The sequence below is a fragment of the Pyxicephalus adspersus genome, chromosome 6 (genome assembly GCF_032062135.1).
Source record: "Pyxicephalus adspersus chromosome 6, UCB_Pads_2.0, whole genome shotgun sequence".
NCBI lineage: Eukaryota > Metazoa > Chordata > Amphibia > Anura > Pyxicephalidae > Pyxicephalus > Pyxicephalus adspersus.
Genome location: NC_092863.1, coordinates 11,724,992 through 11,741,362, shown reverse-complemented (window position 1 = coordinate 11,741,362; position 16,371 = coordinate 11,724,992). Strand labels below are relative to the sequence as shown.

General features: G+C 37.0%; 1 protein-coding gene across 1 annotated transcript in view; it reads left to right on the top strand.

Annotated features, from left to right (window-relative positions):
• The window catches only part of CRHR1 (corticotropin releasing hormone receptor 1), a 73,743-nt gene extending 63,456 nt beyond the window's left edge, over nucleotides 1-10,287 (top strand). The window contains exons 5-13 of the mRNA XM_072414569.1: nucleotides 789-895; nucleotides 3,118-3,238; nucleotides 4,319-4,472; nucleotides 4,569-4,629; nucleotides 5,118-5,190; nucleotides 5,856-5,941; nucleotides 6,041-6,176; nucleotides 7,612-7,653; nucleotides 9,097-10,287. Of these exons, the coding sequence (XP_072270670.1) occupies nucleotides 789-895; nucleotides 3,118-3,238; nucleotides 4,319-4,472; nucleotides 4,569-4,629; nucleotides 5,118-5,190; nucleotides 5,856-5,941; nucleotides 6,041-6,176; nucleotides 7,612-7,653; nucleotides 9,097-9,237 (921 nt within the window). The 3' untranslated portion in view covers nucleotides 9,238-10,287. The remainder of the gene's footprint in view (nucleotides 1-788; nucleotides 896-3,117; nucleotides 3,239-4,318; nucleotides 4,473-4,568; nucleotides 4,630-5,117; nucleotides 5,191-5,855; nucleotides 5,942-6,040; nucleotides 6,177-7,611; nucleotides 7,654-9,096) is intronic.
• Nucleotides 10,288-16,371: the final 6,084 nt, after the last annotated feature.

Here is a 16,371-nt window from a genome sequence, read left to right as displayed (position 1 = left end):
AAATGTGCATGTATTGAGAGATGTGGTTATGAAATTTTGCCCAGATCAACACTTAAAATTAGAGCTCTACCATCATATCCATTCTAAAATAACACAAGATGACGTAAAACATCAGTTTTTAAAAACGTGTAACCCTTTGAGAAAAAAAATGGATCCAAAGCCTATCAAATGGTTCTCTTTCTTAACATAAATCTTTAATCAGGATTATAAGAGTCTTGATAGTTTGCACTGTTCTGTACAGACAAGAGATTAGAATTCTGTAACTAATCATTCTTATTTTACATAAATTCTACAGCTCTCACCTCTTTCAAATTAAAAATCTATCTTACATTCGGTAAACTAATTGGTTCTCCTATATCTTTCCAGCTCAGGATGGAATATTTTTAAAGATCCACTGCATAAAGCAAAGGATCCGCAGCCAAGTTCTGTATATTTGGTATTACCAATTCAAGACTAATCTGCATTGCTGCAAATGAAAGTCAAACGAAAGTAAATGTACATAACTCCTATTTAGAATATTGCTTTTAGAGAGTGTGAAAGCATTGGCACAGTATTACCTAAGTATTATAAGCCGGGGAAGGTGTACAAGGTGAAAAAATAGGTTTTTCATTCCGTGTCTGATATCTTTCACTTTTGGCAACAAGCGATGTCACTTGTTTCAACCATTTTCCGTACATTAGGAGTACTGTGATCAATGTGAGAGATATTAGGTGTGAAAAAATATATATCTTATGTTACATGCACGTTAGTTGAAATATGTAATTGGTATATTTTTTTTTTTTTGGCAGAAAAAGAGCAAGGTGCACTACCACGTTGCGATCGTCATTAACTACCTGGGACACTCGTTCTCTTTATGTGCACTGCTGGTAGCTTTCACGCTCTTCTTAAGATTGAGGTAAGGCAGCAACTGAAGTACAAACAGACACCTAAAAAGTATTGACTTTCTATGTTTGGCAGACTAAAGTTATTTGGAAGAATCCTTTCCTTATTACTCTGTGGTAGTACTGGGTGTCTTGGTGACCCAGCACCCATGTTGTTGCTTGGGAGGATTTGGGGTGAGTTATTTTATCTCCATAAGTGACGGATTAATAGTACCTTTTCAATTCACTGGCCTCCTGCCAATAGGATCATGTAAAAGGTTGTATATACACAGGCATTTGTACTTTGACCTTTAATACATTTGTAAATTATTTCTTTGTAGATAAGATGCAAGCCCCGGGTAGGTATAACAAAACGATTATACTTTATATTTTAGCTTGTATGGCCTGTCACTACTACCCCCTGAGAAAGCCTGTCATGGCGAAGATGAACTGCTAACATATATTGGACGTATCTCTTACCAGCTCTTGGACATATCTCTTACCAGCAGACTGATGTTGAGGTTCTATAATGGTGCAGAAGTAGTATTTTGTTCAGTGCCAAGGGGGCCAAATTTCATTTTCTTACTTTGTTCATTTAATTGTTACCGCAGTAAAAAAAAAAAAAACCTTTTGAAAATATGAAAAATTTATTTGTATGCCAAAAAAGGCCCCTCTTTTTGTGTTTTTGTCATGCATCATTTTTGGTTTTCTTTCTTACAATATGAATCCATCTGCAATGTGCCAAAAATTAACCTGCGTGTTCTGAATTTGGCTTTTTTGGCTTATGAGTCTGACATCTATGTATACTAAACCAAAAAATGCAAATAATATGAACAATAAGAATAATAAAGGGACTTAATTTATAAAAACATAACTTTATAATACAATCAATGGATATTATTTTATGGGCAGGTCCTTAGCATCCTTACATACATTTGAGGACTATTTGTACTACATTGCAGGGAATGACATCAGAGCTTATTACTGCAGTTGGGAGTGTCAAAGAGGAGAGGATGCTAGGGACTGGTCACACAAGCCAAAGAGCGTGTGAAAGCAAGAATAAGAAAAAAAGGTGCCTTATACTATCCCGTAGACAAAAATAAGCATTAAACTCCTGCAGTCTAGGGGTTTAAGTTTTAAGAAGTTAAGCTTTAAGGTTTTGAGTGTGCAGATGATTCTTGAGAGTAAACCAGCCTATTTTTTTGTCTCAAAACAGATCTGACCTTGAAGACCTTTTGTTTGTTTGAGACATGAATTGCACCAAAAAGACCAGGCAGCATTTAGGGCCCCAGCAGACTTGAAGCTGCTTTTCTACATCAAGGAAATGGCTGATCTATGATGATCAGAGCCAGAAGGACCCTTATATTTAGCAACAGCACACAGGATTTTTCAAAGTAATCATAATGTAAAGCATTTATTCTGAACTGCTGTTAGGCATCTGGCTGGCAAAGTGCTGATAAGGGATATCTATACTTTACTAAGTATATTTAAAATGTAGTATTGTGCAAACAATTGAGATTGTGTCCAATATGTGTGTCATCAACACCGTTATTGAAGCACTAAGGAAAAAGAATGATAACGTCTGATACAAAGTTGCATTTAGTGAAACTGCTACACTAAAATAGAGCTCTATTTGCCATATTGGCAGTGGTGGGCTGGAGCCTGGAAGACCAGGGTTAGTTAAAAGCATTAACAACTTCAAACTATGATTTTTTTTTCTATTTGTATATTTCTTTTTGACATTCTTTGTACTAGTAATTGGAACCAGACACAAAACTGAAGGTTAATGTGATGGTAGTCACCAGAACAGGAGCAGAGTAAGAATCCTTTAATAGGGACACTAAATCTATTGACAGCAAAGAGGAGATTTCCCTTCATTTTGTGGAAATTTACTATGATCTCTTGTTAACTATATGGGAACAGAATGTGCCGATAAATCTAATAGGGACACACACAAAGTTTGCAACTCTTCACCCCTCTGAAACAAACAAAAAAATATTGTTTTAGTTGGAAAAACACTTTAGGAATGTCCTGTAGTCTACTAAACAATAAATTGTGTGTCTCTGCTTTGAGAGGGCTGCCAGGGCAGAAAAAGAGCAAATGTGCAATGGACCAATCCTGCTAGAAACCAGGGCCAGTGCCAGGAAAACAACCTACTTTTTTGCACACATGCAAAAATGTACCGTAACTTGTCTTTATAAATTGGTCCTTTTTCTTGACTCTTTGCTCACAACTATAAAAGTTATTTCATTTACAGGAGCATTCGATGCTTGCGCAACATAATCCACTGGAACCTCATCACAGCTTTTATTCTTCGGAATGTATCCTGGTTTGTGATGCAACTGACAATGAACCATGAGGCCCACGACAGCAATGTGGTAGGTATCCCTGAATCCGGTGGCTATGACATCCTTTTTGAATTGCACATCTTTACTGCAGGTGTACACTTGTCCTTTTCCTATGTGTCTTAGTCACAGTTGTCATGATGTGAGCTTGTTTATGATAATGTAATAACCACTGATAACATAGCTTTTGCCTGCCTGGCATTTAATATTTTTCTTTTATTATTTTCAATAGTAAAGTCTGGCAGAACAGTGGCATTGTAATACTACTGCTCCTCGTCTCAGCACTCCTGGCATCTGAGTCAGCAGTTTACTGTGTGTATATCAATTCTTTGCAAAGGGGACAGAAGTGAAATCTTTTTCCCAGCATTCCAGTACAGACTACCTGCAGAGCCTAACAGACTGCAGAGCAGTTCTTAAATTGCCCATCACTGTAATGGAGAGCTATGTGATATCTCCAAAACACATAGGAGAATAAAAAAAAAAGTTAGGAAGTGAACCTTGGCAGAAAATTCTCATGGTGTAATATTTCACTTGAGAAATGTTGAATGGGCAATTTTTAGTGTGTAAAAAATTACTTATATCTATAGGGTTGCTAGAAACCCTTAGAGAAATAGATTGTTGAGATTGTTTTGTCTCCAGGCACAGCAATCCCTCCCAAACTGGTATTGACCTTTGCATTTTGAGAGTTTTGGCACTGGCAGGTGATGGATTGGCAAAAACAAGACATAGTTACTAAAATTTCATGGGTTCCTTGTGATCTGATGCTTTGCTAAAAAGGGTGAAAATAGACAATAGAGGACTCTACTACCACAATAAATTTACAACAGAAATATTATCAACTTCTTGTTTCCTCTGCTTTGTTCTACATTACACAATGTCCCAATGGTGTAATTGTCTGATCTGTTGCTGCCATTAAAATTGAATGTCCATATTATAGGAGAAATAAACAGTTCATTAAGGAGAAGGGTGTTTATGCATGGCTTGAACTTGTTTCCAGAGGTAGTATAATTGGAAAAAATTTTCGTCATTGCAACGTCACATTGATGAGCTGTAATCTCACCTCAACTTCTCATCAGATTGTCTTTTTTTTTTTTTTTTTTGCTCCTATTGCAGATCTGGTGTCGTCTGGTCACTATAGCTCACAATTATTTTTATGTCACCAATTTCTTTTGGATGTTTGGTGAAGGCTGCTATCTGCACACAGCTATTGTTTTGACATATTCCACTGATAAGCTTCGCAAGTGGATGTTCATCTGTATAGGCTGGTGTAAGTTTCCCTGGTGTAAGAACAATTCAGCACTTGGCAAGTCTATTTACTTTTTGCCATGTGTTAAGATGATCATTTTTAACTCTGTCTTTTCAGGTATTCCTTTTCCTATCATTGTGGCGTGGGCCCTTGGCAAGCTCTACTATGACAATGAAAAGTAAGTAATTAGGGTTGGGGGTAAATAGTAGTTTAGGAGATGCTTTGCTTTACGGAGAGATGAATGAGAGTATAAAGAGAGGAATGTAACCTAAAGAAAGGAAAAGTCTCTTGTGTGCGTAATAATATGACTTACTATAGCAGGTTTATATGTAGATGATTTAGATACAATATACAACACATCATTGTATCAAATATTTTCGCAACATAACCTTTTTACAAAGGTTCAGAATAAAGTACAGACCTCACATTAAACATATAAGCAACCTTCCCTATCACTTTCTTTGTGTTGTATATTGTTGGAATGGTAGATTTGATGCCATACTATAAATAAAAACAAGGCAATAGGATCTTTAAAACCTAAAGATATCTTTGCTGTGAAAAAATAGATACCCTAGGATAAGCCTTGGAGTAATTACAAAAAGTTAGAGGAAAATGTTTAACATTTCTGGTCATTTTTGGTGGTCAAAATGTGTTTACCTTCCCCAGGTGCTGGTTTGGGAAGAAGGCTGGAGTGTACACAGATTTTATCTACCAAGGTCCTGTCATCCTGGTACTACTGGTAAGGACTCATGCTGAATTAATTGGTCTTGGCCTTTAGGGTGCAGAAAACACTATCATTATACCAAACTGTCAAGAATCATACTGACAATGCAATACCTGTGGAAATAGCCAGAAAAAAAAAAAAACAAACTACAGCAGCAACTATTTCCATTTGTAAATTTATATTTCACTCATATATATTCGGTCTCTGTCTTAGAAACAGCTTACGCACAACATTGCCTGAAAAGCCGCAGTAACAGCCCAGATTTCTGTAAATGTGCAAAGTCTGTTTAGCACTAAAAGGAGCAGAATAAAAATGGTATGGTCTTAGTAAATGAGTTATGAAGAGCAAACAAGAGTCTACAGGACTTCATACATGGCCACCTGTATTCCTAAACTAACCAGATCACTTGCCAGATGTCTGCGATGTCAGTCCAATCCTGTACACTATAGGATCAATTTTGAAGGGAGCTGATAAAAAAAGATTTGTTGGCTGTGGGAAAAACCCAATAAAAATAGAGAAAATAAGTGAACTTTACGCAGAAAGTAGGGTCTCAAAGCTGCAAGGCGAGAATGTTAGGGGCTAATTCTCTGTACTATCTATACTCTAATTATGGACCTGAATGTGGAAGTATCAGGTACTTGTTAACAAAACTGACAAAATCATTCTGTTTTTCTTTTCAGATAAATTTTATATTTTTATTTAACATTGTGAGGATTCTGATGACAAAGCTCCGAGCATCCACTACTTCAGAGACTATCCAGTACAGGTAACCTAACTATTTTCAGTACACTTTCTTACTATTGGTTTTTATGCAGTCCTTCGTTGTTTTGGGTACTCCTGATCATTTTTCTTCATTGCCTTTCAGAAAAGCGGTAAAGGCGACTCTAGTTCTGCTGCCTCTTCTGGGGATCACCTATATGCTTTTCTTTGTCACTCCAGGGGAAGATGAAATCTCACGAATTGTCTTCATCTATTTCAATTCATTCTTGCAGTCCTTCCAGGTAGGAAAGGGAATTCTGGCCAGTAATGATGAATAATAAAGAGTTTAGTAGTCAAGCTATGTACACACGTCAGACAATAAATAACCGAGACGAGTGTTTGTGCTCTTCTCGGGTGAAAATCTGACAAGTGTACAGCGGCCTGCTGACATCATTCATCAAACAGATGCTACAATTGGTGAACAACTAATGTTCATTGCTATGGAGGAGAGCACAGTGGGGTGCCACTTACTCATCTTTCCCCCTCTCTATAGAGCAGAACGTGTGTATAATGCCCGTTTATTTGTCTGTCACAGGAAGCAATTGTGAAAATTGTTTACAGCGACAATTCTCTGTACATAATTCTATGTACAAGGAACATGAGACTTTAGTGCAGTCTCTGTGCAGTCCTGATTTCAGAAGTTAAGCTGACCACACATTTATTCAGTTTGTTTTTACCACTTTGCATACACTAGCAATCTCACATACAACAGCAAGTAATCACCAGAAACCATGCAATCTGCCAAACACATTTTAAGAATCCAGCAGAATTTGGTCAATTGTCAAATAAAACTGGGGAATATATTGCTGTTTTATTACAGTATTTTTTAGATTCTATTGGGAATTTTGAATAGTACAATTCAATTTAAATGAATCTGCATTATAACATGTCCTAACAACAAAATCCATAGTTGGTGAAGGCCTGGTGAATCCATTATCATCGAAAAAGAGAACTGTTGTTGACAGGCATTTAGATCAGCCGTAGAGTAGGACAAAGTAGCTATTAAGCAGTGCCATCAAAATATAAGCAGATAGTCCATATCTTTTTCTATGATACTTGAAGTGAGCCAGTTGTGCCAGATTTTGTCAAATTTTATGCATGATTTCTCTTTGGCAAATTCAGTACAATTTATCAAAAAATCAAATAAAAATGGTAAAAACAGCTGCAACTTTATGTAAACTATATCCTTGTGGTCAATGAAACCACCACTTCTCAAACCATGTTTTCAAATACTTTGTGGTTTGGACACACGATAAAATTGCAGGGTATATGGCCAGACTACAGTAGTCTCTGAAGGTTGTTATCTATCTATGTAGGTCATATAACTATTAGCTGTTAGGCTGCATACACATGTCAAATCATTGTTGCCCGTTTGTTCTGACATGTCTGATCAGTTCACTTTAAAGGGGAAGAGCTGCTTCCTTGTCTTCTCCCACCCCACTATAAAACAAAACAGCACTTTGTGTACAGTGCTCGTTCATTTATCTATCACTGAAAACCATCACAAAAGATTGTTTCCAGCAGCAGTAATCTTATGAGTGTACATAGCCTTAGTGCCATTTAATTGTACTTGTTTAGATTCTTTACTTAAAACCACTTTAATATGAGTCACTAGAATTATTACCATTCATAGGCTGTGGCCCCACCTTGCATCTAATTCTTTCTTTTTCTTTCCAGGGATTTTTTGTATCAGTCTTTTACTGCTTCCTAAACAGTGAGGTAAGTTTATTTGAGTTATTTTAGCCCCACAGTGACCAGTCTCCTAAATTTTTTTAAAAATATAACACAAGACATCTATGTAATTACAAGCAGACTTTAGATTAAATAAACTGTTGAAATATACATATTCAAACTTTTATTAATAAAAAGGCTTGTAATTCTGATCAGTCTTCCTATTTATCCTTAAGAGAGGTCACACCATTGTTTCCTTTTTTAGCTTTGCATCGTCCATTGTCATTATCAGGCTCACTGGAATAGTCTAAAATATCTCATTGTTTCAGTAATTCTTATTACAGATAACAGGAAAACAACAGAAGTAGTTTCAAAGTTGACCTTAGAAATTGTATTTTTTGATGCCAGACTAGGACTTTGACTACGTATACACGTGCAATGGTTCTCATTCTATAATTGGCTCAGGGCCGATATCAGACGAGAATCTGGTGTACAGCGGTGTACAGTGCCCAAAAAGCTGTCCTGACAGATCCACAAATGACAAAAAATCGTAATAAAAGTGAAGGGGAGAGAGGGCGGCGGGGTGCTGCTCCATCATTCTCCCCATCTGCCTCTCCATAGAGTGGAACGGTGCTGTATATACAGCACTCGTTTATGCATCCTGCAGTCATTTGTCGTTGGAAAGGATTTTGAAAGATCGACAATTATTGCACGTGTGTACTTAACCTTTGCTCTGCCATACATGAGCAAATATTACACTTACACAGAATATTCTCCAAATCCTCCTGTATTTGTAGTACTAATTGGATATTGGTAAACATCTAATCTTATTTTTCCCTAACACACCTAACCTATTGGAAAAGTTCACATGTGATAAAATGCCCTAATAATTCAGCCTAGGGGTAAACAACCAAACAATAATATGCGCTGGGTAGAATGGATTAAAGAAAATAGGAATGCTCAAAAAAAAAAGAAATTCTCAAAAAAAAGGATTTCTTGAAAGCTCATGATTAATGGTGATTAAAAGGACAAGACTGATAGTTCTTCTCTCAGACACCTAGGAAATCCTCCCATCTCAGGTCACTCTATTTCTTTAATATGTTTTTTTTTTTTTTTTTGCATTGATGTTAAACAGGAAAGTCTACTGAAGAGCCAAACCTAATCCACAACACTTGTTGCAAACTTCTGTATTTGTTGTTGGACCTTGTCACATGAATTGCTATATGTAACACCTATTGTGTAGCATTGATCCGAGTTGCTTCCTCTGGTACCATCCCCACAAATACAAAAACATAGACTTTTCCCCCTATTTCAAATGCAACTTCTACTAAGTAACACAGGGTTTGTTTTGTGTACTTAGAATTAGTATTCATCTTGTAATTATTAGTGGTGCTCAGCCTTAGTGTCAAAATGTAGAGTGCATGTGACATAAATCAAATACTTTTATGTGAATAAAAAATCTACCTACCTAACATGTAACTCTATTTACAGGTGCGCTCTGCAGTCAGGAAGCGCTGGCATCGTTGGCAGGACAAGCACTCCATCCGAGCCCGTGTTGCCCGTGCAATGTCTATTCCCACGTCACCCACACGAGTCAGCTTCCACAGCATCAAGCAATCTTCTGCTATCTGACCCTCCTCCTAAAGAATGGCTCCTCTAGGGCTTTCCAACCATGAAGCTCCAAGATAATGTTTGGTCACTAAACAGTAACCAGGAGACCACATTCCTTGTGTCCAGCTAGTTGTATTTTGACAATCAAAAAAACAAAATGATGGAAAGGAGCAACTGAACTTTCCGCCTTAGTGCAATATTGGCAAATGCTAGATATGAACTGCTAGGGGACTAATACAGAGACAGAAAACCACTCAAGCAGAGAAACCAGTTGATAGAACACAGCACAATCCATAAACGTGTATTAATATATCACCAGCCACAACCAAACAATTGCTGAGAATGTGCATCTAGGCTACCTAGCCAATCCTCTGTGCCTCAATGTGGAAATCAGCCGATCCCAGGCTTATCCATTGGTGATAAGAACGTTGCCTAATGCTTCATAAATCATCCTATATACACACTTTCTACACAAACAAAGTATGAGCACAAATAACTGTGCCAATGAAGGTGACAATTCATTTCAGGTCACACATACCCTAGCAGTCAATTTAGTGCCATGTGATTGTATATCATGGGGACCAAATGAATCAATGAAATTTATGAAGTGGCCTTGTGGAAGAGTTGGCTGGACAACGTGTGGATGATGTTATACCTGATACAGAAGTAAAAAGGACAAGGCCTGACCTATTAATTAGGTGCACTGGTCTTTTCGCTTGTTGCCTAGCTTTGTAATAAGACCATGAGTTTAAAGCAACTAGGGCAGGCCTGGAGAAAATGATGTGTCTGTTTAAATTCATCAAATCAGTATGCTGGGTCATAACGATTCTGTATCAAGTGCAAATTTGTACAAAGACATTCTATGCGTGAATGTTCTAATGATGGACTTTAATAATGCCTGACTGGGTCAGTGAATAAAAGTGCCACTTTGGACCGGATCTGCAACCCATAGCTGTGTGCTATGAAGTTTTTTGCTGCACATATATGCGTTATAGTGTTGCACTAAAATATAAAAATGTCTTTATATATTGTCAAGCTACACAAATAAATCCTTAAAATGATTAAAAAAAATTGTTTATTTATGTGTTCCATGGATCATACATAATTGCTTCTCCACATAAAATTGTCATACTGAAGGATCCAGCATGGATTATCATAATATGGCATATCAGATACTACAAAAATGAAATATTTACTTTGAACGGTAAAAATGGGAGCTAATATTATGAAGTCCAGTGTCTTCACTTACCCCAATAAAATTTTGCCTATACCCATCTTCTACCAGACATTGATAAATAGCTTGCAATCTCTTTAGCTGCGTACACGTCAGATTTTTCTCGCCCGATAATCGGCATCGGCCAGATATCGCGCGAGAATCTGGTGTGTGTACAGTCGGCGTCGTTCATCGTCCGTGGATCCGTCCTGGCGGATCCACGAACGATGAACGACGAGTGATCCTAATGCAAGGGAAGGGGGAGAGCATGCAGCAGGGTGGCGCTCCATCGCTCTTCCCCTCCCCTCTCCATAGAGAAGAACGGTGCTGTATGTACAGCACTGTTCATGCGATGTGTAGTCCTTTGTCGTTGGAAAGGATCGTGAAAGAGCCTTTCCAACGACAAAAATTGCACGTGTGTACGCAGCTTTACAGACAAGAGCATACAACCTGATTGAATGTAAGTTTATATGACTTCTTTTGTCTATACATTCCTATAAATTTGATACTATATAAAACCTAATATTTTTTTGGGATAACCTCTGTTTGTTGAGTGTACACAATAGCTAATGCCGAGTAGATAGTTCCAGGTGCATGTCCACTTAATTTTTTAGTAGAAGGCCCAATGACCTGACTAACCAGGTATACTGTTATAGAGCCAACTTCCTGATCTTGAGCCATGCTGTGACCTCCTGCCTTCTAAATTTATTTTTATAGCTGGTAAGATCACCCACAGTTGTGAGACAATAGAAAGATGTGGGAGGTCTGCTATAGAGAAGCACCTTACTAGTCAATAGAGCATTTTTATTGGGCTCTCATGGAATGGGATCATGGGATGTCTAGGGATTGGGCATAGCTGTAGCAATGAGGTTTATCTAAAGTTGAGCCCCGTTTAAGGGAATGCATACAGGTTTTTTTGGAGACTATTGGAGGATTTTCAGAATAAAACTTGTAGTGCTTTTTTGTAATTTCCAGTTACTTACTAGCTCACCAAAGATAGTAAAAAAATTACATTTTTTCCTTGCTCTAACTATATAAAAAATAGAACACAAAACTTGTCCTTGTCCTTTTGACACAAGTTTTGTCCTTAGACAAATGTGTCCCGGGGGTTCTTCTCAGTATAGCATGCTCCAGGGGCCACATAATTCCTTTTGTACTTTGTCATGTTGTCACTTTGGCATACTTGGGATAGGCCTGATGTGACAAAATTGTCACTTGTCTGAATCATTCATGCCACAGACGAGGAGTCAGCTCTCACATTACTAAAATGAGCAGAAAGCCTTCTTCTTCAACCCTCCCAATGTCATTTTTGTATCTAAGCAACAGATGCCACAGGTCACCTTTATCAGGAAAAAAGTGGTTTATATAGGGCCCAATTACTGCCCACCTGGGCTGAAATCTGGAGAGAAAAATGAATGGCTTCCTTTCAGGAGTTGGTACAATCAGACCATCATCAGCCTAGACTCGAAGTGAGGATATGGATTTAATATTAGCACAGGCAGGGGAGGAAGTAACTCTAATGCAGAGTAAAAAATCTCAAGGTCAGGAGAAAACACCCCGCAGGGGACTCATGAGAAAAGGAACGTCATCCTTACTACCAAATCTCAACTATAAGCAGCATTACACACTCCTAATACCAGGATAGTGCAAATAATGTTTCATTGCTTCTTTGCTTTTCTTTTACACAACTATTACACTATTTTTCTGAACATGGTACTAGCTCTCCATTTAAAACTTAAAATAGTGAGATCAGAGTTTACTTAAAATGTAACTTTACTTTTGTAGAGAAAAAGAAAACACAATCTTCAGTATTTTAACAATGTTTGTTGCAGATTCCTATCTTTTGCTAAATCTGTTTCTTTCCAGACGGATTCCTTAATGAGAGGGTCTGTGTTCACTTTATATATTATATTTATCTGAAGTCTGCATTCCTTTATTAGACAGGTCTTAGGAACAGTCACACAAAAAATAAATTATTATATTTAATTTACTTGTATGTTAGTGCAGACTGATGGGAAAATCAGTTAGCCAATCACAGAAGCAGGAAATGACAATTCTAAAGGCATCTCATAAACCATTGTTGTACAGAATGCCTCTAGGTTGTCAAATTGCATTACTTTTTTTATATTTATATATATATTCATTAAATTACAGCAACTGTAGACTGAAACGGAAAGGTAGTTTAATAACATTACACATTGTCTCATGCAGCAATTTTATATGATATATTTATTTTTAATGAAAGTAGAGTTTTTCTATACTGAGTCTCACTCCATTGGACCGGTACCAGTTTGGTTTATGCATGAATCTGAATGTTTAATTTAAAATAATCATTACTCTGCAAGCCTGAAGCATGAAAGATTCATATTTGCCTAGTTATTTGGCCTTACTGTGTCCAAGCCTGGAAGCTAAAGTATATATAACTCCCAAACTTTTTTATTGGGTTGGATTATATAGTAAAAGGATAACAGTTTTGGCAGTTTCATATTTTCTGCATGTTGCCTATGTATTATTTAGGAGATTTGTCTTTACTTTCTGTTCTGGACACAAAACAGGAAGCTAAAGGCAATCTTTCCAAAATGAGGGTAAGTCCCCTCTTAAACAGATGTCACAAGAATGGATATTCTCATATGAAGGGGACAAGAAGCTGACCTTCTGACAGCCTTAAAAGTTTGGCTTTTCCTTCACCTTTTGTCTGAGCAATACCAGTAACCAGTAACAATAGAAATTATGAATCTCCCAATGTGAAGATTGTGCTAGAGGTTCCAATTATAAATCTTAGACACACTTTAAAGCACATTTGCAGAAATGTGTTGGACTGGACCATCATTCAATTGTGAGATACATTGCAATGGCATGGCCTGAAACACTGCAGAATCCTATTTTCCAACAAGGGAGCAGCCATTAGATCTAAACTTGGGATTTACCTTTCTTTATTGCACACTTGCAATGCAATCTTATCCCACCAGTATCCCATACACTTCTTGTCCTAATGTGACATTTATGTCCTCACTGTATCTATGGAGAAGCAGCAGTACCCCAGCAAAAGTCTCCTCCCCATCTGTTCAGAACCTTTTGTCATCTCAAAATGACTGGAAGATGTTCTGTAGTCTACAGCGAGACTACTGGGCAGCACTGATAGCATTGGGCCTGATTTATTAAAGCTCTCCAAGATAGGAGAAGATAGACTATCATGGGAGAACCTGGGTGATCCAGCAAAACCGGAATTCATTTAGTTCAGAGTTTAAAGCATTTGCCAGCGAATAGCAAATGCTTTAGAAGAAATCTATTCCAGGTTGTTGGAGCACCCAGGTTCACCTATGACTGTCTATTTTCTCCAGTCCTGTAGAACTTTAATAAATCAAGCCCATTATCTCAAACTGATATAACAAAACACTTTTATTTATATATTTAATAGACCAAACACAGTTTAACCAAAAGCTCATAGTTATTGTTTAAACTTTGATAACATTTAGCACAAGCATCCTTTTACAGTGATGAAGGGCTGAAATTTCAATGTATGTGCCCACTGCAGCTTTCCCTGATCTGATTTCTGATTGCACGCCACCAATGCCTTTTCTGCATCATTATAATGTAAAGTAAACGATCATTTCAGATGTATTTCAACAGAGCAGACACATTATCCCACAATTTACCTTGTTTCCCATTAGCCCTGTGGAATTAAAGGGTTAATTACAGTAAATGAGGCATGATGGGAGGTGACCAGTGTTTGTCATTATACAGCAATTAGCTGTCTAAATTGCCCTGTCCCTTTCTGCACTATAGTAATGAGGATGTCACCGCAATTGTGATTTACTGTGTAAACCTTGTTAGCCTGTAAAGAATGACTTTTCACAGCGTCAATTATTCAGTTAAGAGATTACATGGCAGGATACACAGACTTCAGCTCTGTGTAGACTGCCAAAGGGAAGTTACAATACAATTATATCCAATATCCCACATAAATTATTACTTTTACATTAAATATTATGTTTTGCATTTCATATCTTTTCTATCATGCTAGCAAAACAAATTCTCCTAAATCTAAATTTCTTTTGCTGAGACCTTTAAAGTTTACAGTTTGCCTTTACTTATTTTGTTTTTAAATAAAGAAGGTAAGGATTATAGCTCAAGCCATGTTTTTATCCTCAAGGTAGATTCTCTCTGTTTGTTCTGATGGACATTGCTACACAGACAGAAAATAATGGAAAATCCTACATTTTAGTTTAGATGTTGTGTTAGAGACTTGAGGGGCAGCCTGCCATGACAGCAGAGGAAGGTAAGTGACTGCTGGTATGTTTTATGGAAATATGTGTGTCAATATATGTATGTATATACATATGTATATGAAAGTGAATATATGTATGTGTGTGGGTGTGAGTTGTATGCTGTAGTGAGTATAGCTGTGCTATGAAGTCAGTAGAATTATTCATTAGGGGTGTTTTGCCCTTTATTTTTGACTATTTTGTTATACATTCGTGACCTCTGCTTGTTCTTGGCTGAACTGTGTGTTACTTTATCTCCTGACCCCTGCACTCTGTAAATTACACACTCCTTATTCATGTACACTACACATTACATACACACCAGACCCTTGCACTTTGTGTTACATATTCTTTACCCCTACACTCTGTACATTACATACATTCAGATGGTGAAACGTGCTGAACTGGTCGCGGTGTCCCCCACTACAAATAATATCTCCTGGCTGCTGTAATGGAAGTACCACAGGATGGGTCAAAATTAAGCTCCTATTTTATATATATATATATATATATATATATATATATATATATATATATATATATATATCTCCATGTTATATATATATAATGTGTCTTTAAAGTTGTGGTTCATCTCTCTATATTTTACTTTTCTTGGTTTATCTCAACATGCAAGTGATAATTTAACACAAAACCTTTTTTTTTCCATTATATGCCTTAATTTTGGATCCAGTGATGTCATCAGAATGTGTGTTTAAGCCTTAATCCACCCCACCCCCACCCCCACCCCCCACTGGAGCATTTTCTTATCACTTCCTTTTACTGACTGCAAATAGAAACCTGACATTGGTTCTAATCCCTTCTAATTGCAATGACAACATTTATTTTCCAACTGGACTCATTTCCTAACACTTATTTTGTAAAAAAAAAATAGGTAAATCTCTCAAATTGAGGCACAGACTGCAAAGAAAACCATCCCCACGGTTTCCAAAACTAGTTTTGATTAATGCTAGACTTTCAGTTTTCTTACTGAGCATTTTAAGATCAATGAATTCTACTCTGATATACAAATTTCAACCAACTTTTTTTTGGTGAACAACTTCCTGTGCTTTATGTTTGCTTAGTGGCTTTCTTTCATAGTGATGGGTCGATACCAAGGAAAAGCAAAGTGGGTAGGGCCAAACCATCATTTGGTAAGTAAATATTTAAAAGCTAAGGTTTATACCGCCCATATTTTTTATTTTATTGCATCATTTAATACCAATGATGGCCCAGGGAAGAGAGCTAAAACCATTGCATTAGGTTTGTGACATTATGGTGTTACCTATTACAAAAATGTATCAGCATATCACTGTGCAAAGCTTACAAAAATTAGTGAAACCAGAGTAAAAAATCAAAGTATGTGAGAGAAGCCTATGTAACCCTACGAGACAGAATATAAAGGTTTAATTAAAAAAAATGAAATGGAATGTATTTTCTTTCCTATTGGTGCATATTGTGGCATAGTACTGCCACCTTACATGACTTTATGTTTGTGTTAAACAATCACAGTGGAAAAATCGAAAAATGTGATCTGGTCACAAAGGTACAAATTATCCTCCCCTAAGGTAATAGCCCTTATCAAGCTTAACAAATACTTTGAATCTATCAATTGTTTCATGGATCAAGTGATATCACAAGTCCTTCTTTTTTTGCTGAGCAGAGGCGGCCTCCTCACTG